Below are 26052 nucleotides of genomic sequence, written 5' to 3' on the forward strand. Positions count from 1 at the left end.
ATACACATTACTTTCCAAAATTTTTACCTAGATTGGGGCAGAGGGAGGCCTTCCCTTCCCTGGAGACTAGCTATGGAACTGAGTCAAAGAAACCCTGGAGGGTGGGAGAGGCAGGCTTGTAAACACCTAATTTAGTTTAGTGAGAGGTGCGGGCAGACACTGATGCAGAGCTAAAAGTAGAGATGGCACCAACTGCCATCCATGGGCTGTGAGATCTCACTTCACCAAAGAAGCGCTGCCTCATGAGGGCTGAGGGAAGAATGAGAATTCTTCAGGAGGGCAAGGGTTTGAACTCCTTGACTCAACAGCTCAGCCCTCCTTGGGCAGGTGGATACATGGGTTCCAGTCGCGTCTCTAACCCGGGGGCCCAGGACACAGGCAGTGTGGTTGTCACTCCCCACACCGACCCACCTGTCGCAATCCTACAGCCCTTCACAGTGGTCCACAGAGGCTTTATTTTAGCAGCAGAATCATTGCTCTAAAAAAACAAATCTGACACAGGCAGAGCTGCCAAGAAAGTGAAAGCCGAGTTGCTCTAGCCCCAGAGCAGGCAGTGTGTGGCCACCAAACTGGGGCACCACCTCAGCCCATTCGAAGGCAGCCTGTCCCTTCTCTGACCACTGCGGCCTCATTAGGAGCAGTCCTAGGGTGCAGTTCCTTCGGCCATGCGTTGAAATGACCCGTGGACAGCTCATTTCCCCCACTGTCAGCGCCCTGGGATGGGGCTGGGTCTCCTTGTCTCCACATCCCCTCAACACAGAGCCCAGGACCCACAGACACTGTAACAGCTTAAGGCCCTTCCCTTGCACAGCCCCTCTCCAGGCCCCATACATCCCTGTTGAGGTCGACTGTTGCTTGGCATCTTGGTTTAGGAAGATTTACAGGAACGTGGCTCATTAAGTTGGTCCTCCCAACGTCATGTAGGTGATACGACACGGAGGTGCACAGAAGCCATACCACAACACAGGCACATCCCAAGATCTTGGGCCAGAACTGCTTGGAGGTATTGCAGATAGGTCGTCACACAAACTCAGAATGCCCCCAAGGCACACAGCTCCTATATGAAGGCCCTAATAGATTTATTCAATCCTAAAAGTTCATGTGATGTCACCAAACATTGCAAAGCTAAACGCTTCTAAACTATGATTAATCAAATACAAATTTCAACTTATCTTGCTACAGGAAAGACAGAATGATGTAATTCTTGTGACACAGATTGATAACACGAAGTCATGATCATATGAAGAGGTGATATGAGTATAAAGCCAGAAAATGTCTCAAAGAAAGTATTACTCAGGTGTGTCAAGAGGTTCACTGATTAAAATAAATTGTTTTCCTGTATTTTCGATGTCGATAATTTGGCTTTTTAAACATTGTAATTGGTTGTGATTTCTTTTCAAATTCTAAATAAATATTCACTTCCATGCCTTATTTTGTATTTGTAACTTGAATTATTTTTCTCAATGCCCCCAAAGTCTAAGCTTCACTGCTCAGAAAACCTAGATCTGCCCTGATAGGGCCATATACATACCACACAGATACCGATCAAGCTGAAGGCCGTCTATAGCACAGGGGTTAAAAAAACTGAACCTGTGAAGTTACGTGGTGCTGTTATTGGGCCTCACTGAATTAATGCTCAACACAGCCTGGCAAACAGTAGGCACACAGTAAATGTAATTATTAAATGTGTTGCTTGCATGACAGTAATCTGAGTTTTTTGTTCTTGAGTGAGTGCTACACGTACATTCAACATCACCAACCTGTTTACAAAACCTTTCTTCTATGCTCCAGGAACATATTAAACAGATAACAATGGTGAGGACTTTCATAGAGAAGGAAAAACAAAAGGCCGAACATGGAGAAAACTATATAATAATAAACAGAGAGGACACTGGAATTCAGGGTCTGAGCCCAAAGAAAACCCAAACAGATGCTTCCATTACAAGTGGTGTCGGGAAGGACTGAGAACAGTTGGGGAGGAGGGGGCGGGATGGAGCGGACTCCTTGGGGCCCAGAGACAGTTTTCTCTCAGTGAATCAAAGCCTTGGCTTCCTTGGACGGGACTCACAGCCTGATGCCAGGGTCATGTGACCAGATGGTGGGAAGAAGCAGCTCCATCTCAAGGGACACCCTGGGCCCAGGTGAGCCGCTGATGCCCAGGGCCCCCATCCCATCTACCGGTCAAAGCAGCGGGCAGCAGGCCGGCCTCCAGCAGCACGCGGCTCTCATGGGCACCAAAGGCCAGGACCCACACGCCCTCCCATCCGTCTCCCTCAGAGCCTCGCTGAACTCACTCCTCTGACCGCATTTGCTGCTCTGGGTTTGGCAACTTGACATCCACGCAAACTGAAGTTCCAGATCCATGGGCAATCAGAAGTCAGGTAATGTCCTCAGCACCAAGAAAACAAGACTCCTCTGGAATCCAGCAGAATGGGAGAGTGCCGGCCTACGAATGAGCTCAACGTTGGCCAAGCGTGCACAAAGCCTCGAAAACCAGGGTACGAGCTGAACAAAAAGGCTTTCTGATTCTATTGCTCTCCTCTCTGACATGATGGCTTCCTGTGAACTTTCTAGTCATTTCTTGCCTTTGTGTGTCTGGTAATTAAATGTTAACACAAGCTGAAACCCTGAATGCCACTGCTTGAAATAGCAAACTGAGGAAATGGCAGCTCTTGGAGCACTCTATTTTAAGACATGAGAAATGCATCGCTTCTGCTTATAAAGAATTTAGGACTTCCTTGATTTATCTACAAAACCTCCTCCATCGGCTGAGATGAAAAGCCTTCATGGAATTGAATACATTTTTCAAAATGGTGTACTTCTCCACGTTGCCCCACAGGACCCAGCACTGCTGCTGGGGTGGAGTGTGGGGAGGGGGTGCTTGCAATAAGAAGGAAGGGGGCTTCTGAAGGCAGATGTTAATCCTGCGGCCCTGAGCCTTTCTGCACCACCATCTTGCACACAACTCTCACTCACTCCATACTCCCACCAGGAACTTCTTAGAAGCTGTCAGATTTGAAGGAACAATCCTCACCTTCCTATAATTAGGGTGGGCACAGGACATGAGCAACTGCCCCCCTCCCCCATTGCAAAGGCTGTTAGCAGATATGTGTTCGTTCTCTCCATGGGTTTTCATGGAGCCTGTCCACGTGCACTGTGCCAGGTCTTTGGGACCCTGAGATGAAAAGGACTCAGCCCCCACCCCAGAAAGCTCACGAGCCAGTGGGGAGGTAGACGTGTGAACGATGCAGGACACAGTGACCGACAGCAATGGGAACCCAGGAGTGGCACCTGACCCACTAGAATGAAACTGACTCTCCTCCCCTCCTCACTCCTGTTAGATTATGAGCTCCAGGAGGGAAAAGATCTCTGTTTTATTTACAGGTATTATGTCTAAACGATTTCTGCTTTGTCCAGCCCCTGAAACAGCACCTGCATTGCACAGGCACACGATGAGTGAAGGGGCCCGACAGTGCGGTGCTTCCTAAAGGAAGTGGCTAGAGCTGAGTCCAAGAGGTGAACGAGTCAGCTGGGCTTCAGGGTGGCCTGAAGACCTCTTACAGAGAAAATGTAAAGGCCGAGGAGCATGCTCACGGGTGGAACCAGATTTTGTGGGGCCTGAAATCTGTATCATTGAACGGGGAATGGGGTTTAAAAAAATATAAAGCTATGAGTAGGAAGTTGTTGGGGTCTCTTCTGGGGCCTGATCAATCCCCTCTGAACAGGTGAGTTCAGCAAGTAAAGTGAAGTGAAGTGAAAGTTGCTCAGTCCTGTCTGACTCTTTGCGACCCGACCCCATGGACTATACAGTCCATGGAATTCTCCAGGCCAGAATACTGGAGTGGGTAGCCTTTCCCTTCTCCAGGGGATCTTCCCAATCCAGGGATCAAACCCAGGTCTCCTGCATTGCGGGAGGATTCTTTACCAGCTGAGCCACAAGGGAAGCCCAAGAATACTGGAGTGCGCAGTCTATCCCTTCTCCAGGGGATCGTCCTGACCCAGGAATCAAACCGGGGTCTCCTGCATTGCAGGTGGATTCTTTACCAACTGAACTATGAGGGAAGCCCCAAGTTCAGGAAGCGGTGGGCAGTTCAGGATAGCCGGGCAGAGCTCACAGCGGGCACGGACCACGGCAGGCCAAGGGATTGGAGCACCGCCTGCAGGGGTGCCACAGCATCACTGGAAACCCAGTGTGATGCAGAAAACTATATTGATGAGAACTCCTTTCTGAAAGGGTACTGGATGTAGCTGCAAAGCACAAATGAACAAGCCACCAGAAATCAGCAGTGGACTCTTGTGATGGACACGCTTAGGAAACAATGGACAGTTACCTGCAGGGCCTCAGTTTCTCTGAATGGGTGGGAACACTGGAGGCTGAAGAGTAGAGGTCTGCGCAAGGGGTCCCACTCCACTAGTGCCCCAGGCAGCCCTTGGTCCTCCTCTAACATAAACGACTCTCTGAAAGGCATCTGCTTGAGGTCGTCCCGATGATTAGCTCACATGTCTCCAAGCCACCCCCAGACTACAGCCTGTGGTGAAGGATGAGGCCACAGTGCAAGTAGGCCACGTTGAGAAGAGCCCTAAGGAAGCCCGCAAACCAGTGAAGGAGCAGAAACTGAGAGACACAAAACAAGGTGCGTACATCCTCCTGCCGTGGAAAATGGCCTCAATGGCCTCTGATCTCCTTGTAATACATGTGGTCTTCTTCCCTTAACTCAGGACATTAGGACTTGGGAGACCCTGACAACCAACATCCAATCACCTTCTCCTCCAGCAATACACGTTCTTCTGTAGACCGCTAACGTGAGCTGGAACAAAGGCCTCAGCAGCTGTTCAGAATCGGGCACGTTTAAAATGAGCAGGAGATTCGGTAAGAACAGAGCTGCAACTGTGCAAACGTCAGAACCTGAGATTTGTCTGGTCCAACCCTCCCGTCTTACAGACAGGGACACCTGGGAGCGTGGGCGGGAGCTGTGTGACTGTGCTGAGGTCCCGGGCGGAGCCGCTGGCAAAGCTGGGCTGGCGTCCGGGGTCTCCTGACCCCTGGACTACGTTCTTCCCTGGTCCCCGCTCCTCCTCTCAGCCTCTGCATTTTACATTTTTGCGTGCTCACTGACAGCATGCATGAGCACCTGCTACAGAAGACTGGAGGAAAGGTGGACCCTATCTTAGCATGGACTGAGAAGAAAGCTTGAACTTCAGCATGAAATCACAAGAGCGGGTGAACTGGAGAATGTTTAGAAGGCCCCGTAATGAACACCAAACTTGCAGACATCTAAATATATTTCTCATGCTGAAATGTGGTGCTATCCTCAGAAGAGACTAACACCAAGAATGATATACTTGTGAATATCGCTTTTTTATATTACAAACACTGATAAGACGCTGAATTCCTTTTTTTACACAGTGCTGAAATGAGCACTCAAACGAGAGAGCTTGTCACTGAGAGACTGTCTTTAATCACCATGTCAGTGTGAGCAATACTTGGACATGCAAAATCAATCAGTCGGATGGAAGGAAAAGAGCCTGTATTTTGTATTTGTCACTTTTATAAATAAGTGTGGTTTTCCAACATTATTATCCTATTACTAAAGTGAACAGAATTAGAGACTATGAAAAACGGTCAAATCAATGGCATCTAGAAAATGGAATGGAAATGGAGGTAATAATGAAGCTAATAATACTAATTAACAAAAGCCCACATAACTGCTTGCAGGAAGTCAGTTGTGCTCAATGAGGGGGCCACAGAGAACGAGGGGCTTAGGGGGGCCTCCTCCACGTCCTGTGCCCCTGAGAATCCTGAGTGGAGCCGAGTGCTGCCCGTGCAGACAGCATCTCAAGTGTCTTCTCTCTGCCCTGATGCAGGGTATGAGCCAGAGAGGCAGAGAAGGGAGGGAGGAGACAGCGAGCAGGCGGAGAGCCCGGGGGACACCTCTGTATGCGTCTCTCACACCACACCAGCTGCTGATTCTCCTGCCATTTTTTCACATGTGAAAAGCGACAATGAAGGCAAAAGAGAGAGACACACACCACAGTAGGTGCCTAAAGAATCTACAGTCTACACCACAGGCTCCATTCCCGTCAATAATTTCCCTCCCACTGTTTTTTAGCATTATGTACTGAAATTCTTCACTCTTCCTATGTCAATAAAAGCTATTTTTGAAAAACCCTGAAATGAAGAGGTCAAGTAATTAAGCTGAAAGGCTCTAAGAGCCAGATTTAGTTAGATTTCAAAACAACTTACTTTAAACTACTTATCTGTAAACACTAGCGGAGAGTGGGGCGGGGAATGGAATATTCATAACACGGTTCTGCTTCACAGGAGTTTCTGAGCACATCATCACCAGGAAGGCAGTTCGGACACCAGCAAGGGCAGGTATGGGGTTCAGGATTCAAGTCCTGATCCCCAAAATAATTGCTATTGTTGCAGGTGGTGATGGGTGGATGGGGGTTCATCATTATCAGTCCAGTGTTTCTCAAAGTATGGCCCCAGGCCAGCAGTACCAGAGCTGCCTGGAACTTGCTGGAAATGCACGTTACCCCCAAAGCCACCGAATCAGAAATTCTTGGGGTGGGGCCAGGCAATCTGGGTGCCTGTGATGCCACCCAAGTCAGAAAACCACTCTCCTAATCTGTCTACCTTCGTGTATGTTCGAGAAATTCATATTACAAAGCGTTTTTTAAAAATCCTGGCTCGACTGCTTGTTGACTATGTGGCCTTGGGACAAATTACTCAATCTTCATATCCACATCTGAAAATGGGAAGAATACCAATTTCTCTTATCTTCATCACAGGGTCACTGAAGGGTTTAAACATACAGTGCGTGGTACAGAGCACTGAAAAATACCACTTTCTCTTATCTTCATCACAGGGTCACTGAAGGGTTTCAATATACAGTACGTGGTTCAGAGCACTGGTCATGGGGATCATACATAGTTAAGCTCATTCAGATACAGAGAATTTTAGTCCCTAGAGCGTAAACAAGCCTTTGCTGGATCACACATAAATTATCTCTCTAAACCTGCCCCGAAACTCTTAGGGTTGTATCACCACCTTTTCCTAGATGGGGAAACCAAACCTCGGAGGGGTTCCATGAATCAACAAAGGTCTCACAGATGGTGACCTGTGGGTCTCCTGGCTCCAAGCCCACAACCTTTCCTATCACCTGCTAGCAAGACATGTGATGCCACTGCAGAGTTCCAGAACAGGAAGCCCTTCCCTAAAGCCTCCACTTCTTTTTGTCCCAGGAACACACAACACTGGGCCACACCACGCTGCCTCAGCCTCCACACCTCCAGGGAGGACAGGAATCTGAGGCCTTCTGCCTACCTCTGAGATCTGGATGCTCCTTCAGCCTCCACACCTCCAGGGAGGACAGGAATCTGAGGCCTTCTGCCCACCTCTGAGATCTAGAAACATAAGCTACAGTGAACTACCCAGGCACCATGATCTCACACCGGGAGAGAGAAAAGGCAGAGTTCTTCTCTGAAAGATAATCATTTTCTGTATCAAGTATTGATACATAACAAATCATACTCCAAAATGCTAAATCTTCCTGAAGAATCAGATTTTTGAACATGAGGTTTTAATGCCACTAGGTAAAAGCTCATTCACATTATTTCCAAATACTTCAAGGACATGATCTTGGCAAGGAGAACCCAACCTTAAACTTAAATCATGCATTTCCTCCCCAACCCAGATTCACAAATACGCCTCACTCCCATAAAAAAAGCCTACAACTTTTCTGATTGGAGGTGTTGAAGCTCTGGAGTGTGTATGGTTACAGACCTGCATTGTTTGGTATAGTAGCTTCTAGCTACATGTGACCATCTTGAATTTAGATGTGCTACAGGTGTAAAATAGCCAGTTTCAAAGACTTAGTATGAATAAAAGAATGTATAATGCCTTGATATTTTATAAGGATTAAATGCTTAAATGATACTACTCTTGAAAATACTGGGTTAAAAAACTATATTACTAAAATTAATTACACATATTTATTTCACTGTAATTTGGCTATAAGAAAATTTAGAATTACATATGTGCCTCATGCTATAGTTCCATTGGGGCTTCCCTGGCGGCTCAGATGGCAAAAAATCTGCCTGCAATGCGGGAGACCTGGGTTCTATCCCTGGGTTGGGAAGATCCCCTAGAGGAGGGCATGGCAAGCCACGCCAGTATTCTTGCCTGGAGAGATTGTATGAAATATACTTTTTGTTTTACAGATAATTTTTAAGACTTCAGGGCAGAACAAGGAATAGAAAACTTTCTGAAATTTTCACTTAGGGAGATGCGATAAATTTTGGGAACACTACCCACACTGGAGACAAAACAGTCAGGTTAAGTTGTGACGAAGTTAAAGGAGGCGAACTGGATTGTTCAGTGTTGCTAACAGCTCCCACTTGACTGTCTTCTCTGCCCTACATATTGTGGGTCTCCACTACCCTTTCCACATATAATCAGTTTACTGGGATTCTGGTAATAGGGTCACACAATGAGTTTTCCCAAATGTCCTACAAGAACCAGAGATTGTGATGTTACAGTTTCGGTGGCTGATGAGAAGCAGTAAAACTGATACAGAAACGATGGGTGCTGGATGAGAGGAGGAGAGAGAGACGGGTCTGGACCCTGGTCATCTATGTTTGCATTTGTGTCCTTAAGTCACAAAATGTGAGCCAACATTTTACTTTAGATCAAAAATAACAGAAGCACAGGAGAGTTTGGGGGCACAATATCCACATCGCATTTAGTCAAGCAGGCTCCTCTAGTGTACCCCCTTTTACTTGTTCTGGCATTTCAGAATGTTTGAATATTGGTGGCAAAACCGATGAAGGTAGAAGAGGGAAGAATGAAGAGGGAGAAAGATCCTCAGATCCATCTCTTCTAAAAGCCCTTTCTGCAACCCGTGCCTTGCATCCTGCAAAGGTGATGAGGGCCATGCCGAGAAGAAAAGAAAATCGTAGGGGGAAGCTTTGATATTACATCAGAGACGGAATATAAAAACAAAACCAGGGTTCCTGTGGGGCATAAACCCCCCACTAGAGAGGGAGACTGGAGTACAAACCTCAGCACAACACAGCAGAGAGGCGTGATAACCTAACATGCTAGAATAATGATTCATGGTGGGCCACGGAGCACACAGTCTTCAGGAAGATGTGAGGAGAGAGTACAGGCTTTTTCGAGGAGCTGGCATGTGATCAGGACTTGAAAGATGAAAGAAAGTGGTCAGGCAGTGAAGCCATGCCAGGCAAAAAGCAGCGCTCTGTCCATGTGTGAAAGCACCCCAAGGCAAAGAATAGAGGGCCCGGATCAGGACGCATTTTGGGAAGTGCAGTAGACAAGGGAGACCTGCAAGCAACTTCAGCCCCAGTCTCTGAGGGTCAAGTAGGCGTGCTTTGCTTTCTCTGCAAAGCCAAGTTTGTGAAGGGATTTAAGCAGGAAATTAACGGCCGTTATCTGCACTTTGGAACAACTGGCCTGGTGGCATAATAGAGCATGGCTCAAAGTAAGGAAAGACTGAATGTGGTTAAGTTGACCAGAGCAGCCCAGACAACCTTTCAGAGACAAGGGGTTGGAGGACAGCCATCGTGACTATCTCCATCCGGCAGAAACAATCTCGGCTTAGAAAAATCAAGTGTTTAGAAGACTCAGGGCCCATGACTTCTGGCCGTGAGGGTAGGCCCTTGGCACTGCCCACTTCTGCCTTAGTAGTGACAACGCTCCACAGCAAGGAGACCCTGAAACAGAACTCTGGACTGGCTCCTCCCCGAGCCCTGCTGGGAAGTGGCATGTCCGCTTGTCTGGAAGGCGAGCACTAGAAACTTCTCAAGCCTCAAACGACACTCAAAGAGAAACTTGGGACAAGCTGTATCACATTACAGGGATATTTCCAACTTCTGAAAAGTTGAGGATAAACTATAATTTCCAAGTCTTCTTGCTTCTAAAATTATACTCAGTCGTCTCATCTGTAGGCTCAAGCCAGATCTTCTTGCCTTTCCTGTATATTATTCCCTGCTACCACTTCTATTTGCTTCCCTGGTGGCTCAGATGGTAAACAATCTGCCTGCAATGTGGGACCAGGTTCAATCCCTGGGTGGGGAAGGTCCCCTGAAGGAGGTCATGGCAACCCACTCCAGTATTCTTGTCAGTCTAGAATCCCAGGCACAGAAGAGCCTGGCGGGCTACAGTCCATGAGGTTGCAAAGAGTCAAGACACAACTGAGTGACTTACAGACACGCCACTTCTATTTATTTTCAGGTTTGCCAACCCACTGCACTTGTCTTATTCATTACATTGGGTTGAAATCCAGTACCTCCTGTTTTACAGCTCCTCCAACTCAAAACCCAAACGATTCTGGATAAACTGAGCTCAGAACCTAAAACAAATCCCCAGGTCCTGATGTGACCCCATCACAGCATAATGTGGGTCAAAGTGAATGACTCTGAAACACGGGCTTTTAGTGGCAGATGGAAACTTTGAGGTTATTTACTACATGCTTCTCATTTTACTTCTTCTTCTTCTTTTTTTTTTTTTTTCATTTTTCACTTTTCTTCTCATTGGGCTTCCCTTGTGGCTCAGCTGGTAAAGAATCTGCCTGCAATGCGAGTGACCTGGGTTCGATCCCTGGGTTGGGAAGATCCTCTGGAGAAGGGAAAGGCTACCCACTCCAGTATTCTGGCCCGGAGAATTCCATGGACTATATAGTCCATGGGGTGGCAAAGAGTCAGACTCGACTGAGTGGCTTTCACTTGCACGTTCTCATCTTACAGACAAGAAAAGTGCTGAAGCCAGGGTCGGGCTGATATGGGAGGGAGGGAGGGGTGGACACTTGCAGAGATTAAAAGGCAGATCCCTGACCAGATCAGAAGCTGGTCTCCAAACTGTCACCTTGGGACCAGCCACATCACTCACCGGCAGCGACACAGTTCTGCTATCTCGTGTTCGGCCACCACCTGTCAAAGGCTGGGGACACTGAGCAGATGGCAGCCTCCTATAAACACCATGAGGACCACGGTGCCTCTTTCACTGATTAGGAAATAAACATTTCAGGGTTATCCTGGATTATGCTGTAAATCAATTAAAAAAAAAAAAGAAATCTAGGGAGGAAAATAAGATATCCCCAGATTCTCAGATATTCTACCAATCTATCTATGCTCCTGTATAATTTTCTGGGGGGATAATAGAACGTGACCCAAAAGAAGAGTGATGTGACCCCCAACTCCATCCTGCTCATGTTTCCAACTCCTTTAGCCATGACCATCCTCCTCTTTGTCTGTCTGTGCTGTTCAACTGCTGTTCTTCTGCCACTAAGAAATTGGCCTTTCTCTAACCAGCTTTAAATTTCTTAAGGGCAAGGAGTTTTGAACTTCTCTTTTTTCTTTATGATCCCAACTTCGAGCATAAGGAATACACTGGTCTTTGGTAATGAATTGTACATCTGTGTTCAGGTATGGGTTCTAGAAAACCTGACTGGCACCTTAAAGCCAGCTCTGTTACTCCCTAAAAGTACGATTTTTTGTAGCTTACCTCTCTGGGCTGAGCCTCCTCATCTGTAAAAAAAGATTAATAATAACAGTAACTGCCTCTTGGAACTGGGAAGATGAATTGACATAACATATTTAATAGGTTTAAAACAGTTTCTGGCACAAAGGAAGACACTATATAAATATTTTCTATTTTTGTTTTTACATCAAAAAAAAAAAACCAAAACAGTGCAACTGCCAGTACCTTGTTATAAAAAAACAGTGACTAGTCACTCTGCCTCCATGTTACTGACACACATGAGAAAAGAAATGAGCAAGCCCTCCTGGAAGGTGGGAGAGGCCCAGAGCTACAAGGACACAGTGACATGAGCTGTGGAAGCCACTTCTCTAGGGTGAGAGAAGCATGCACTTGCCAAAGATTCCTCCCAGCAACTGCCCCCCAAAGTACATGTGCCACAGCGGGGCCTCATTCACACAGACTGTTCACGCGAACGGTCAGGGTCCCTATGTCCTCAGTAAAGCAGGGCTACGCCTGCTTTAGGTGCTAAAAACATAGAATGTCCTTGCTGGAGCCGATGATGAAGATGATTTAAGTGTTGTCTGCCTGAGTGGAAAAGGATGGGTGAGACCGACACTCGCTGAGCCTAAAAAAATACCAGGTGAACAGCATTTCTGAGCAAAGAAGCCCCTCGTTACCCACGCCATGCTGCTTGGGGAGAAGCGTCTCACTCGCCTCTGTATCCCCCGTGCACTACCCGGTACGTTTGCAAATCTCAGTTCTTAAAAAAGTGGCCGAGTGAACAAAGTGAAGGGGAAACCGAGAAGCACAGTGAAGGCTGGTGGCTCTGAATGAGGAAAACGTCCCGTTTTTTTTTTGTTTTTTTTGGTCACCTGGGAATATGTCATTACACAGAGCTTGCAGGAATTTCCTTCCTTCACCACTCAGTATATTTAAAAAAAAAAAAAAACCAACAAACTACATATTGAATAACATCAATGTAATGTCATTAATTAATTATTTTTAAAGATGTCTATAAAGATGCAGAAAAAAATGGAGGGCAGACAGCTTTACAAGTATAAAGTAATTAACTGAATCACAATATGCTAAAGTCTTATAGGATATTGACAACAACATGAACATTACCCATAAGCTTATCCTTCAGGGTTTGTATCTTAATTCACTTCTGCTATTTCTAGAGTAAATAGAACTTACGGGAGAAAAGGCTTCCCCAGGTAATACACTGACTTAATGAGAAGCCCAGGCTCCTATTCCTTTCTACATGGGTACACATGCTGCCTTCTCATACAGTCATTTAGCTAATCACTTGTTCTTTAAAATAGTAAAATAAGAACTCAGATTCAGTGTCGAACACTTGAAGATCCCAGAAAAATATCAAAAACTGGGGATTCCCTGGCCCTCCAGTGGTTAGGACTCCGTGCTTCCACTGCAGGGGGCACAGCTGCAGCCCCTGGTCTGGGAACTAAGATTCCACATGCTGCACAGCCAATGAACAAATAAACAAATAAATTATGAGTATTTCTTTAAAAAGAAAAATATCAAAAATAAAACAGATGTTTCTAAAAAGATACTGCTTTAAAAATACCTAACAAGTATACCTAACATGTGAAAATACAGCTCTCTCCATCTTCACATCTTTCAACCTTCAGAATTCCCCAAGTGAGACCTGAGCTGTGGTCTTCACCTTTCTCTTGAAAGTGAGCAATGCAAGGGCAACACACAGGATGTAGGCCCCAGCCAGTCCTGAGTCTCTGAAGCCACACCCTTTTCCTCTAAATTGTTGAATGTAACAATTAGAATAAATTATTTCCAGGAATTACATTAGAGTTTGGGGAGCAAAAATAGGTATTCAAATGTCAGTGGGGTAACTAACTTGTAGACATCAAGAGTATCCTGATTGTTCCCCTGTTAGTCACTCAAAGCCCACAGAGTCATTTTTCCATGGGGCTGGCAGTAAGCCTGGAGAGGAATAGGGAAATTTCACCATGCACTTCCTTCCCAGCTACTGTCACAATGAAGGGACAAGACCCACCTGCGTAGATGCCTGTAAGTTGAACCTTACAGCCTCTGAATACATACTTCTCTTATAATAGAAACACTGACTCTACCCAGCACGGAACAAGCAGCCACGGCTAAGGGAGACTTAACTGTTGCCCTGGCAGAGGCGAAAGAGGCATTAACTCCTGACAGAAGTTTTATTAAAAAAGGGCTTCTTCTCACTAGCATAAGTGCTTTCAGATACATTTACCAGTACATTCACTGTTAGTCACTCACAGGCCACAGAGTCATTTCTCAAAGATTGTACACTGTACTAGTGGCAAAAATTGGAAACAAGCTGAATCAAACTATGGTACAGCCATTAAAAATAATGGCATACATCTATACATGGTGACAAAGAAAGATGTTCTTGATATGTTCTGGGAGAAAATTAATGCTTAAGTTTATAGTAGCATACATTTTCCAAAGACATACAATAAGTTATATTTTCACCTGCATGGGAGAAAGTTTGGAGAAGGTTATATACCAAGTAATTAACTGTGGGCACTTTTGGAAATCAAAGGTAAGGGCACTTTACATTTTCCTATTTTATACTATCCCTATTTCTAATTATATGCATTAGTTATTTTTTGGCTTTCTAAACTATGTCATATTTTCCCCAAGGACTGATTGTGTACATAACTAAAACTGGTGAAACTTGATTTCAAGATTATACCTCTTGAATAAAATAAGTTACTTACATTTAAACATTACAGACTTGGGGATTCTCGACAAGCATGAGAGCTACTAACATAATAATAATGAACAGTGCTAAAACACACAGATCTCGAGGCTGCTCTGCATATTCTTAAAAAGTCGTCTTGGAGAAAAGCTGCACTCCTAGCGGTGTGTTGAATGCTCATTTGTTGAGGGCAGCGAGAATCACAGGTAAGGAGATCTGCCTAGGGCAGAAGCTCTGCTAAAGTATCCTTGCTTCTCTTATCTGTGGTAGCTCTTTCTATCTTGTTCACCACAATGCAAAAGAGAAACACTATCAGACAAGAACAGGTTCCTTCTCATATCACTGCTGCCTCCCCGTCTCCCTCACACCTCTCCGCAGGTGTATGAGCCAGAGCTCCCCACGCTCCCAGGAGCTCCTGGGTCGCCCACGAGCACCCCCACCAGGTACAGCTGCAGGCAGCCCAGCCTCATCCATTACAGCGGAAAACAAACTCCCCCTGGAACTGCCAGGGGTGAGATTCGACCTAAACAAATAACTGGGACATGAGCAGCTGATTTTCTTTCTTTTTTTGTTTGAGCACAAAAAAGAGAAGCAAATTTTTTTAAAGTCACTAGGGTGATTCAAAAAAAAAAAAAATCACAGAGCATCTTTCTACAGTGTATTTAATCTTCTGGACAAATATTTCTACACATCTGGAGAATCACTGACAAAAGATTTTTAAGAATATTCACAAGGGAACCCAAACCACACAACTTCCTCCAAGAAATCACAAGCAACATCAGCTGGGAGCTTTAACCGGTTTAATCTATTACCGCATGTAAGCAGCTCATGCTTCTCAATGGATAAATGAACTATTGTGCTAGCAGAAAGGAATCCATGATAACAAAAAACATCTCTAAACAATGTTGGGGGGAAGGGGGCCTAAATCTCTCAGATGAAAACCCACATCCAAAAAGCCCCTTACACTTTACTTTCTCAGTCCCGGATTAGCAACATAATTTTGAAGGCAGTACAATATATGGCTGTCTCACAGATCAAAGGCGATTTAATTCAAGTCAAATCCATTATACAGAAGTTTAGGTTTAGATTCTTAAAAACATTAATTGAAAAATAAGTTAATTAACCCAACACTTTATAACAGCAAATGAACCTTGATGTTTAAAAAAAAAATCACTATATAAAATTGCTAAGTATGAGTATAACAATCCCTTTAAGAGATCATTTGAAAGGCTTAATTGTCCCCTCCGACGTGCATGTTGATGGCTTTTTGCAGTTTGCTTTAAAAGTTATGTGCTTTTATTGTACTGAAGAAATTCCAAGAAAGAAGCACAACCTACTCATTGATGCTAAAAACAAAATCATTTTTCACATTCTGCCCTTACAAAGTCTACTGAGGCACTTGAATTTATCCAGACTGCTCTGAGTTTAGCTAATGTTAAGATTATAGAAACTTTTCTAGCAATTGGTTCCAAGCACAGGTTATTTCTTACTTTGTTCAATTCAAGGCAAACTTGTTAAAAGGGGTGAGAACACATGTAAGTTCAGCCGCTAGGTTCCTTAAACCACACCCCACGTCACCATCCTCATTTTCACAAACACATAATGTGAACATGTTTTAATTCTGCAAAGGGCATCTTTTTCAATCCTATAAAAGGCAGTTACAGTGTGCCTCTCAGGTTTACATGTGGAAATAGTGCAGGGAGGTGAGACCTAATTTTGAACAATATGTAGTTGTTGTATACAAAGAAGCCTTTTAGAAACCACGTTCACCCACAAGACGTCAACATATCTTTCCTCCCAAAGACAAATCAAAGTGGAACCCAAGTCAAATCTAAAGGAGGAGACAAAGAAGAGAGCTCATCAGAGACAGGCAAGTTTAGAATCAAACTGCAGGGCCAGAAGGCACGAAGGACGCACAGGCGATGAAAGCGCTACGTGGGGAAGACAGCAGACGCCCCGGGGACCGGCCCCTCTTACCAGCACTGGCCCTGGGCTCTCTGCTTCCACCTCACCCTGGGCTGCATCCTTGCGATGCAGCGGGGACTCGATCACCAGCTCCTTTTTGACACTTCGGCTACTTGTCCTGCATTTATCAGCCTGCATCCTCGGCTGAGAAAGCAAGTCACAGAGTCTGCAACTTAGACAGCTGCAAGTCCTTGGCGGTTCAAGGCACACGCGTGCCAGGGGCCGGAGGATGGAAAGGAAGCTGCCTTCCCAGGCACAAGTGGTCAGCCCCGCCGGCTGGGTCTGCGGAGCCCGCCAGGGTGGGAGGGCCAGCCTCCAGGGGTGTTACTACTGCTCGGAAAATGGGAGGTTCCCACTAGCCCGGACAGAGGAAAACAAACCCCGAACTGTACAATGCACAGTGCACTGCCTCTCCCATGAAGACCGGCTGCATTGTGTCTGCTCCACGCGGCGTGGGCCACATCGACCCCAATCAAAACAGTGCAGTGTGGAAAAGCAAACCAGTCACAGTGAGACTCCTTCGTAATTACTCCATATAGGGAGCTGAAGAGAAGCCAGGTCATCTGGCTGTTCTCAGATTCTTAGAGTTTCAGGAGGCTCTCCTTCGTGTTACAGCTAAACACCAAATGCTTGGCTGATGATCAAAGCAGGGAGGGGCAACCAGGAGGGATTCCTGTAGCCAGCACCCCACAAAGGGGAGAGTTTCTCGTTGCCTGACAGCCCCTGGCATGGAAAACTTAATTTATCTACCGTTTCATAGTAGACAAAAGGCAAGGTAATCACACTCGAGGTAATCTTTTCATGAGATTCCACATATTATAGTAAACGCTTTTATTAAACAGAATATCACCTTAAATCCATCAAGGGTTGTGTGGCTACCACCTGGTAATGAGTCTGGTACTAGGTACTGAGAGGATCGCAGTGAAAAGGTAAGGCAGAGGAGAGGGTCTCTCCCTTCCAGGAGTGTCAGAGCAAGCTGAGAAGGCAAGATGAACAGACATCATGAAGGACAGAGTCATACAGTTAACAGGCATTTACACAGAAGCACAGGGAAGTAGCTGGGTCACCATCCCATGGTTCAGTGGTGACAGCACTTAACGTGTTTCCCCAAAAGCCTGCTATTTTCATCACTTCCTCGCATTAATAGTGGAATAATTTTTAGATCGTTTTAAAATCATCTCAGGAAAAACCAAAAGCTTAAGGGATTTATTAATGAACTACACGTGAAAACGAGCCTAAGATGGGATTAAGTATTTACCTGTACTTCCTGGAATGCTGTAGAGCTTCTCCCAATTAGTTATTCTGTTTACTTCATTGAGACTGGGGAGAATTTAGTAACAGTAAATAATAGCAGCAGTGGCAGTAACATGTAAACAATGGAACAAGGTATCACTAACAATAGGTGCTACGAGGTATACAGGTACCTATATCCAGGAAAATACAGAAGCTACTATACAAGATACAATGGCAACCCACTCCAGTACTCTTGCCTGGAGAATCCCATGGACGGAGGAGCCTGGTAGGTGCTACGAGGTATGCTGCTGCTGCTGCTGCTGCTAAGTCGCGTCAGTCGTGTCCGACTCTGTGCGACCCCATAGATGGCAGCCCACCAGGCTCCCCCGTCCCTGGGATTCTCCAGGCAAGAGTACTGGAGTGGGTTGCCATTTCCTTCTCCAGGGCATGAAAGTGAAAAGTGAAAGTGGAGTCGCTCAGTCGTGTCCGACTCAGTGACCCCATGGACTGCAGCCCGCCAGGCTCCTCTGTTCATGGGAATTTTCCAGGCAAGAGTACTGGAGTGGGGTGCCATTGCCTTCTCCAGCTACGAGGTATACAGGTACCTATATCCAGGAAAATACAGAAGCTACTATACAAGATACAGGCACAAGTCTCCTCATCCCCAGCCAAGTGGCTGAGGCCGGCAGAGTCCCCAGGGGGCAGCAGGGGAGCCCAGATGGCACCCTATGTCCGCACCCTATGTTCATCCTCTCATCAGGGCCTTAGGAGGTCGCCCCAGTCTCTGCCACTCGAACTTCAGGAATCTTTCTCAGTGTGGATAGGACTGGCTAATGAGTCACAAAGGTTCTATGAATCCATTAAAAAAAAAAAAGAGTAGTCTCTATAATAATGTTTTTAAAGTCCCCAATTTCTCAATCTTGGGTAATCTTTCAGGGTAATATAAACTCACCCTATCTGTTCCAAATAATACAATCTGTGAATTTTTAAAATCTCTCTTTGTAAGGTTACAAGAGGATAAAAAAAAACAAAAAAAAACAAAGAGCCTCAGTTACATAAATATAGATTTGAAATAATGGCTAAATCAAAACTTACAGATGTTCTCTAAATTAGAGGAGGCAAGCCATGAGCATTAAACAGACAAGCTGAGCCGTAGTAAAGCACATGGTTAAGTGTGACATGAAAGTCGCTCAGTGGTGTCCGACTCTTTCTGACTGCATGGATTGTAGCCTGCCAGGCTCCTCTGTCCGTGGGATTCTCCAGGCAAGAATACTGGCAGTGGGTTGCCACTCCCTTCTCCAGGGGATCTTCCCCACCCAGAGACTGAACCTGGGTCTCCAGCACTGCAGGCAAATTCATTACCGTTTGAGCCACCAGGGAAGCTCAAAGTACACCATAACCAACAACTTGAAATGGCTCAAAGAGTTCAAAAAAGCCCAATTCATCCTCAAATTCCCATCATCATTAAGCCACCAGAAGTTCTAGACTTTAAGGAGAGAAATGCTATCCTATTTATTGGGTCAAAATACCCTGACATTCTGTAAGCAATGAAAAGGAATTTAAAAGGTTATTGATTTTATGAACACATAAAATAAGTGCTTACCGTGTCCCAAAACCTGCACAGGTGATTTATTTTATCATTATAATAACCCTTGTTGTTGCTGTTTTTCTGTAGTCACTAAGTTGTGTCCAGCTCTTTGCGACCCCATGGACTACAGCCCACCAGGCTCCTCTCTCCATGGAATTCTCCAGGCAAGAATACTGGAGTGGCTTGCCATTTCCCTCTCCAGGGAATCTTCCAGACCCCAGGGATTGAACCAGTCTCCTGCTTAGCAGGCAGATTCTTTACCACTGAGCCAACTGGGAAGTCCTTTAACAACCCTGTGAAGCAGGAAACATGATTATTTCCATTTTACAGATGAGGAAATTGATGGCCAGAGAGGTTGCTTTATGTGCAGAAGGTCACATAGTGCATTATGGATGCAACGAACACACTCGTCATCATGATGCTATGCAGACTCAGTTGTCTATTGCAACTATGCCAACCGCTAGAGAGCACAAACAGGTAAAAGCTACTGACCAGCAATTAAAGATAAAGGCAATATCTGGGTTTAAGCCAATTGAGATAATTTCAGTGAAGAGGTAAAAGTGTAAAAACAGCACAGCACAGCGCCTGTTACATAGCAGCTACTCATTTAACGGCAACTATTATTGTTGCTGTTGCTATTCCAATCTGAAGAAATCAACCTTAGGCTTAAATTCAGGACTTCAGCTGTGTGATCAAAAATGACAATTCCGCCAGCAGCGCTGCTACAGCACACTGCAAAGTGCTTCAGCAATTTAAAATCCACTGCCCTTCCCTCTTTGCTGCTTGATTATGACAACTGCCTTCCAACAGTTGCCTTGATCCCCTTGACGATCCAGGCATCTTCTTGAAGTTTTTCTACTTTTCACAACTTTAGCTGTGAATTTATATTTCTCTTGTAACCAAGGAAAAAACTATGAATTGGTTCTAAGCTTCTAGGTAGTCAAACTAGAACGGCAAACGTAATCAATTCCATAATTCACATCCTTAAAAGGAAAAACATACCAAGCTGTAAGGCAAGTACATTTTTTCTATTTTTCTCGCAGAGAAATTTACATAGAAGAGAACTGATCAATGTCTAGATAAGGTGCCCAACGTGTTCACAGGAAATGCAGCAGTGACATTCACACAGCTTTCTCACCACCATCTCAGAGATTATACCTAAATCCAGATAAAGGAAAGCAATTCTGAGAGCAAGACAATGGTCTGGTCTGTCACCTTTGAGGGGGTCTAATTTATGAAGGAAGGAAATTCTCAGGATTTAGAGGAGTGGAGATACTACTGTTGCCTTTCCTGCTACCTAACTTCTCAGGCAACGTAAGAGGCCCTTGTTTGATTCTGCTTGTTTAACACACACCAGTATCAGTAAGTCTGCCTGTCAAGGGGTCACACGGTACAGCACTGAGCGTCTGAACCTAAACCAACAAGTAGGATGTGGTTTCTCTAACGGCTTCATGAGATCGGTGTCTGAGGACAAGAGAACGACATTTTGTCAGAGCAGCCACAAGAGGAAATGCCATCATAGAAGGACAGGAAGTATGTGGTCAAGTTTTCCTTTACAATATTTCAAAGGAAAGGTATATCCTGGACCTCTGGATTCAAATCCACAAATATTTACTAACCTTTAGACACTAGCAACCTCAAGTTTTTTCACACATTAACCAGTTTAACTCTTACAATAACACATACATCTATTAACATGCAATAAAGGAGGAGGTGATATATGTATAATTACGGCTGATTTGTGTTGTTGTACAGCAGAAACCACATTACAAAGCAATTTTCCTCCAATTAAAAAATAAATTTAAAAAATGGAAATAGGTAAATATCATCTATATACTGACAAGTCTCCCTCCCCCCAAAAAAGCATGCATTAAGGGTACAGAGTTTTACTGTTAAAACAGAATGGGAATGGAGGAAAACCTATTCCCATAGGTTTTCCCAAGGAAAGCAGGAACATTTCAGAGACAAGATGAAAGAGATGCTTCCATATACAGATTTCAGCTCTCAGACTTTAATATACATACAAATTATTATACAGGTTGGGTACAAAAAAAACCATGAAAACTGTATAGGAAATTAAAGGAATTTTCCAAGGGTAATTACTTACTATAAGGAAGTCTAACTTTAGACTCCAAAGACCCTGTCACCCCCTTACCCACCATACAATGAAGTTCCATCAAATTCTGAAAAGCAGGAAATTGAATAAAGGACCCTCTCACCCACAAGACATCTACATGACCCTCAAGACCCAGTTTAAATGCCACCTTCCTAGGAAAACCCCTGGATCCTCCCAGCCAGGTTGCATTAGCTCCTCTTCTGGCACTTTCTGGGCATCTCCTTCATTTACTGCCATCTCGGAGCTTGTCATAGTCTACCTTTTACTAAGGGTGTATGTGCTGCACTCTCCAGTGAGTCTGTAAATTCATGCGGACAGGAGCTGAGTCCCCAGGGTTTGAGGTTCTGCAAGCATTCAAAACGTATTGGTTGAACTGAATGCTTGTGTCAGTTTTATGTCACTGATTATCTTTAGCCCTGAAGCATAAATTTGGTGGATGTAAAAATATGCAAATATTTTCATGTGGCCCAAATTAAGGCAGGAGCATTCAACTGTTCATATGCCGAACCCCAATGAATCATTTACTAATAATTAAAGTGTTCCTTTCTCCCAGCTAAGAAAATGTTATTCTGCAAAACTTGCCAGACATTTTTTAAGACCAACGTTCCTTGGAAACAGTATAACTGAACCTTTAAGAAGTGTAAATAAACTTGTTTTTAGCAATGAATTATATAAAATTTGAGACTGCATTTTGCTGTAGCTAGCAGCTATATAAAGAATGACTGTACAAGGAATAAATATCAATTATCTCATCAGAATTTTTTTTACTCTATTAGAGGCTCATGGCCAATCAGGAAGAATATTTACAAAATAACAATTAACTGTAAAGGCAATACATATATATGTGGGGGGGTATATATATGGGTGTGTGTATATGTGTGTGTATATATATATAAATTGTGTGTGTGTATGTAGTTATATGTGTATGTATGTATATATACTTGTGGTGTATGTGTGTATGTCTGTGTACATATATGTATGCTGTGTATGTACATGTGTATATGTGTATATGTGTATGTTGTGTGTATATGTGTGCATGTGTATATGTGTGTGTGTGTATATGTGTGTGTATATGTGTGTGTGTGTGTATACTTGTAAAGTATATTTAAATATATAAAATGTGTGTGTATACTAGTCAGTCCTAAAGGAAATGAACCCTGCATATTCACTAGAAGGACTGATGCTGAAGCTAAAGCTCCAATACTTTGGCCACTTGATGTGACTCACTGGAAAAGACCCTGATGCTGGGAAAGGTTGAAGGCAGAAGAAGAGGGCAATAGAGGATGAGATGGTTGGATGACATCACTGACATGTTCATGTACATGAACTTGGGCAAACTCTGGGAGATGATGGGGGACAGGGAAAGCCTGGAGTGCTGCCGTGCATGGGGTCACAAAGAAATCAGATATGACTTGGCAACTGAACAACAATAAAAAATATACATACACACATACTTTGGAGCGGAGACTTAAATACATATTAAATATGTACTCAGAAGTAATCACTCTGTTTCTCCTTTCTGGGAAACAGTGAAACAGTAAGAAAAATTATTAAGAAAACTTACAAACAGAAACAAATGACTAAAGATTTCCGCAGTGTATTGTTGCCGGTCAGCTTGCTGGCCAAAGCAAAGAAACGGTGTTGGGAACATGGTCTGTCCCTCTGAGGAGACAAAGACACGGTGCACAGAAGCGGGAGGACAGAGGACAGGACAGGACCAGAGGCGACAGGTGCAGAGAACAAGGTGTGAACAGTCAGCTGCAACAGAGGAGGGACACGGCGACAAAAAGGCAGGTAGAAGTGGGAGGGGAGGGGAAGGAGGGTTCCTAACAGACTCTTGGGGCCTCTTAGAAGAGTTAATATCAAAGAAATACATTCTGATAGGAAGTCTGATAGGGCTTCCCTGTTAGCTCAGATGGTAAAGAATCAGCCTGCAATGCAGAAGACCTGGGTTTGATCCCTGGAGAAGGGAACAGCAACCCACTCCAGTATTCTTGCCTGGAGAATTCCATGGACAGACCATGGAGTCGCAAACAGTCGGACATGACGGAGAGGCTAACACTTTCACTTCTCTTTTCATGAAGTTTGATGCTCACCTCAATGATGACTTTTGTCATTAGAGATTTAATCATATAATCACAAAAAATGAGATGCATGTTATCATCTAGCCTAGTGTTTCTTATTAGCCTGGAATCCAAGCCTGGACATGGGGGAAAATGGTCCATGAACCCTTCTAAACCTACATTCGAAACTGTGTGTTCCTGTAATTTCTACAGAAAAGTCCCTTGAGTTTATCTAGTTCTTAGACAAGGGAGCAGGGGAAGATCCTCCACTCACAGAATAAGGAAACTGAGGTCCAGAGAGATGAGCCAGACAGTCAACCAAAGTTTTAAGACACAAAGCTCTTCACTTCAGTACATTTAAATTCGACTGAAGTAGACTGTAAAGCAATTTAAATGGTTAAATCAGCAGACATTAGACGGCAATCAGCAGTGTCAACACCTGCAATCTTACTCATTTGCTGATTGATGTCCTACATGTGGTTAGTCGTTCAGTTGTGCCCAACTCTTTGCAACCCCATGGACTGTAGCCCGCCAGGCTCCTCTCTCCATGGGGATTATCCAGGCAAGAATACTGGAGTGGGTTGACATTCCCTTCTCGAGAGCATTGCGGGAGACCTGGGTTCGATCCTTGGGTTGGGAAGATTCCCTGGATCTGGCTAAAAGATCAAGATCAAGCCACCAAGGAAGCCCCGACTGAACCCAAGTAAGAAAATAGGTCATCAGATGAAGGCTTCATTGAGCAGCTTCTAGTGAAGGCAGGAGGAGACGGGGGCAACAGAGGAGGAGATGGTTGAATGGCATCACCAACTCAGTGGACATGAGTTTGAGCAAGTTCCAGGAGAGGGTAAAGGACAGGGAGGCCTGGAGTGCTGCAGTCCATGGTGTTGTAAAGAGTCACACACGACTTAGCAAATGAACAACAACAAACCACTCCAATGGAATGTTACACATTTCAGAATCACATTGCCCTGCTACACATGGAAGAGAAATACACAGACCGAAAGGTGGGTCTATATCTAAATGTGTCAGAGCCTCATTTCCAACAGAGGCAGAGTTGAGAGTCTGGCAGAGGACACGGATGTCCTGTGGTGAAGTAGGGGGAGAGGAGGCCTGCTGCCCTCTCTCCACATCTGGGGTGAGCCCATGGTGCTGGGGCAGCAGGAGGGGCCCTAGAGAAGGCTCCGTTTTCAGATGAGGGAAGTAAGACGGGTGGGGTCCTCCCATTTCTAGACGGGGGAGGCTTAGGGTACTCTCTGGGGCTGGCTGAGTGAATGCAGGACAGTGACTTCACCACTCTGCGGGCCCACTTCCCTCACCTGGAAGACAGGGATCACCATTATGACCCGAGCTAGACCTTGTTCACTCCCAAGACCCAGGGGGACAACGGACGTGTCCCACTGTTGTCGTAGAACACTGCCGGCAGCCGCGAATGATCTAGAAGCTTCTCATGAAGACAGCCCACCCCACCATGACATCCCCCTTCCCTGCCTACACTCTTGCACAGCCTCTGTCACCATCTGGTGTTCTATACTCTTGTTTTCCTTATTTGTTTCGTGTCTGTCCAACTCCACTTGAAAAAAAGCAGCAGCTCTGGGGAGACAGAGATTTCTGTCTATTCTGTGTACTGCTCTATTCCCAGGCCCTAAGACAGGGCACGTGCTCAGAACACATTTATCAGATGAATTCACTGAAGGGTCAGGATCCCCTTGGGCTGGATGTAGAACTCTTACACTCCGGACACCAAGAGTTTTTCTGTTAACTATTTATTTTGGTCACAATGATGATCATTCAGCCAGCGCTGTCAATGATTTGTTTCAGAGATGGAAACTTACAAAGCCAAGGGAAACATAAGGCGCTTGGGATGTTTCTCAGGAAATGAAACTCCCGGCCTGAGCTACCACGGCGGGGCCTGCCGCGGCCCCCACCTGGACTGGACCTGCCTGCGTGTCATCGTCCCTCGTCAGCTCTGAGCACTGGGGGCTGGGGGATGGCTGTGTGCCGTGTGCACAGTAGGTAATCCGTAAATGTTTGCTTATAGAACAAACGGTAAAACTGTTTCACCTTGGCTTGACTTATCACAAACTCCAGCACCAAGGGAGTTCACACAAAGTAGAATTTCCTAACTTTCCTTACCACGTGACAAACGTTGAGGTGAAGGGCCAAAGTATGTGTGCTTGGTGAGAAAAGATAATCAAAATCCTCTTTTAAGGCACTAAGCACTAAAGTTTTCCCTTCACATGCCTTATTTAGCTATAAATGGAAGACGAACGTCCATTCTTTCACTTCTCCCCCATCCACCTCTCAAAAGAACATAATGAAAAACACGAAGAGCCACCCTCCAAGGTTATAGGTTTCTTTAAAATATTTGTGTATGTTAATTTACTTAAAGCCAGTCCCATCAGTGTTTACAAGGTGGAAAGCCGGGGACCATCTTGATGTGTCCATGACAGAGAAGTGACAAGCTGGAGAGGTCACAGGGCTCTGATTACCCCCAGGTGTCACAGTTCATGGCCATCAGCTCCCTAACCTGGGGGGAGCAAAAGAGAACAGTTCGGCCAACACGGCACACCGACCTCAGCAAAAATGGAAACATGCCCAGACTTCAAGGGGCAAACCCACCATGAGGAAACTCCGCAAAGGGAGTGTGGAGTCTCCTCCAGCAGATCTGGCCAAATTCGGCTTGCATTAAAAAGACAATGTGGCTCAGTGGTAGAGAATCCGCATGCCAAGTAGGAAATGCAGGTTCAATCCCTGGGTCAGAAGGACCCCTTGCAGAAGGAAACGGCAACCCACTCCAGAATTCTTGCCTGGAGAATCCCATGGACAGAGGAGCCTGGTGAGCTACAGTCTGTGGGGGTCACAAAA

General features: G+C 45.1%; 1 protein-coding gene across 16 annotated transcripts in view; it reads right to left on the reverse strand.

The window, feature by feature from the left end:
- The window catches only part of DOCK9 (dedicator of cytokinesis 9), a 355717-nt gene that overhangs the window by 235846 nt on the left and 93819 nt on the right, over positions 1 to 26052 (reverse strand). For 4 of the 16 annotated variants that reach the window (XM_081548920.1, XM_081548918.1, XM_081548913.1 and 1 more), the window contains exon 1: positions 16200 to 16570. The exons of 10 other annotated variants lie outside the window; for them this stretch is intronic. In XM_081548920.1, the coding sequence (XP_081405046.1) occupies positions 16200 to 16325 (126 nt within the window). In that variant the 5' untranslated portion in view covers positions 16326 to 16570. Of the gene's footprint in view, positions 1 to 11527; positions 11548 to 16199; positions 16571 to 26052 lie in introns of those variants that run through there. 2 more of the 16 variants (XM_081548914.1, XM_081548924.1) reach the window with 2 other exon arrangements.

This window comes from Giraffa tippelskirchi, chromosome 12 (genome assembly GCF_054371585.1).
Source record: "Giraffa tippelskirchi isolate mGirTip1 chromosome 12, T2T-mGirTip1v1.2.pri, whole genome shotgun sequence".
NCBI lineage: Eukaryota > Metazoa > Chordata > Mammalia > Artiodactyla > Giraffidae > Giraffa > Giraffa tippelskirchi.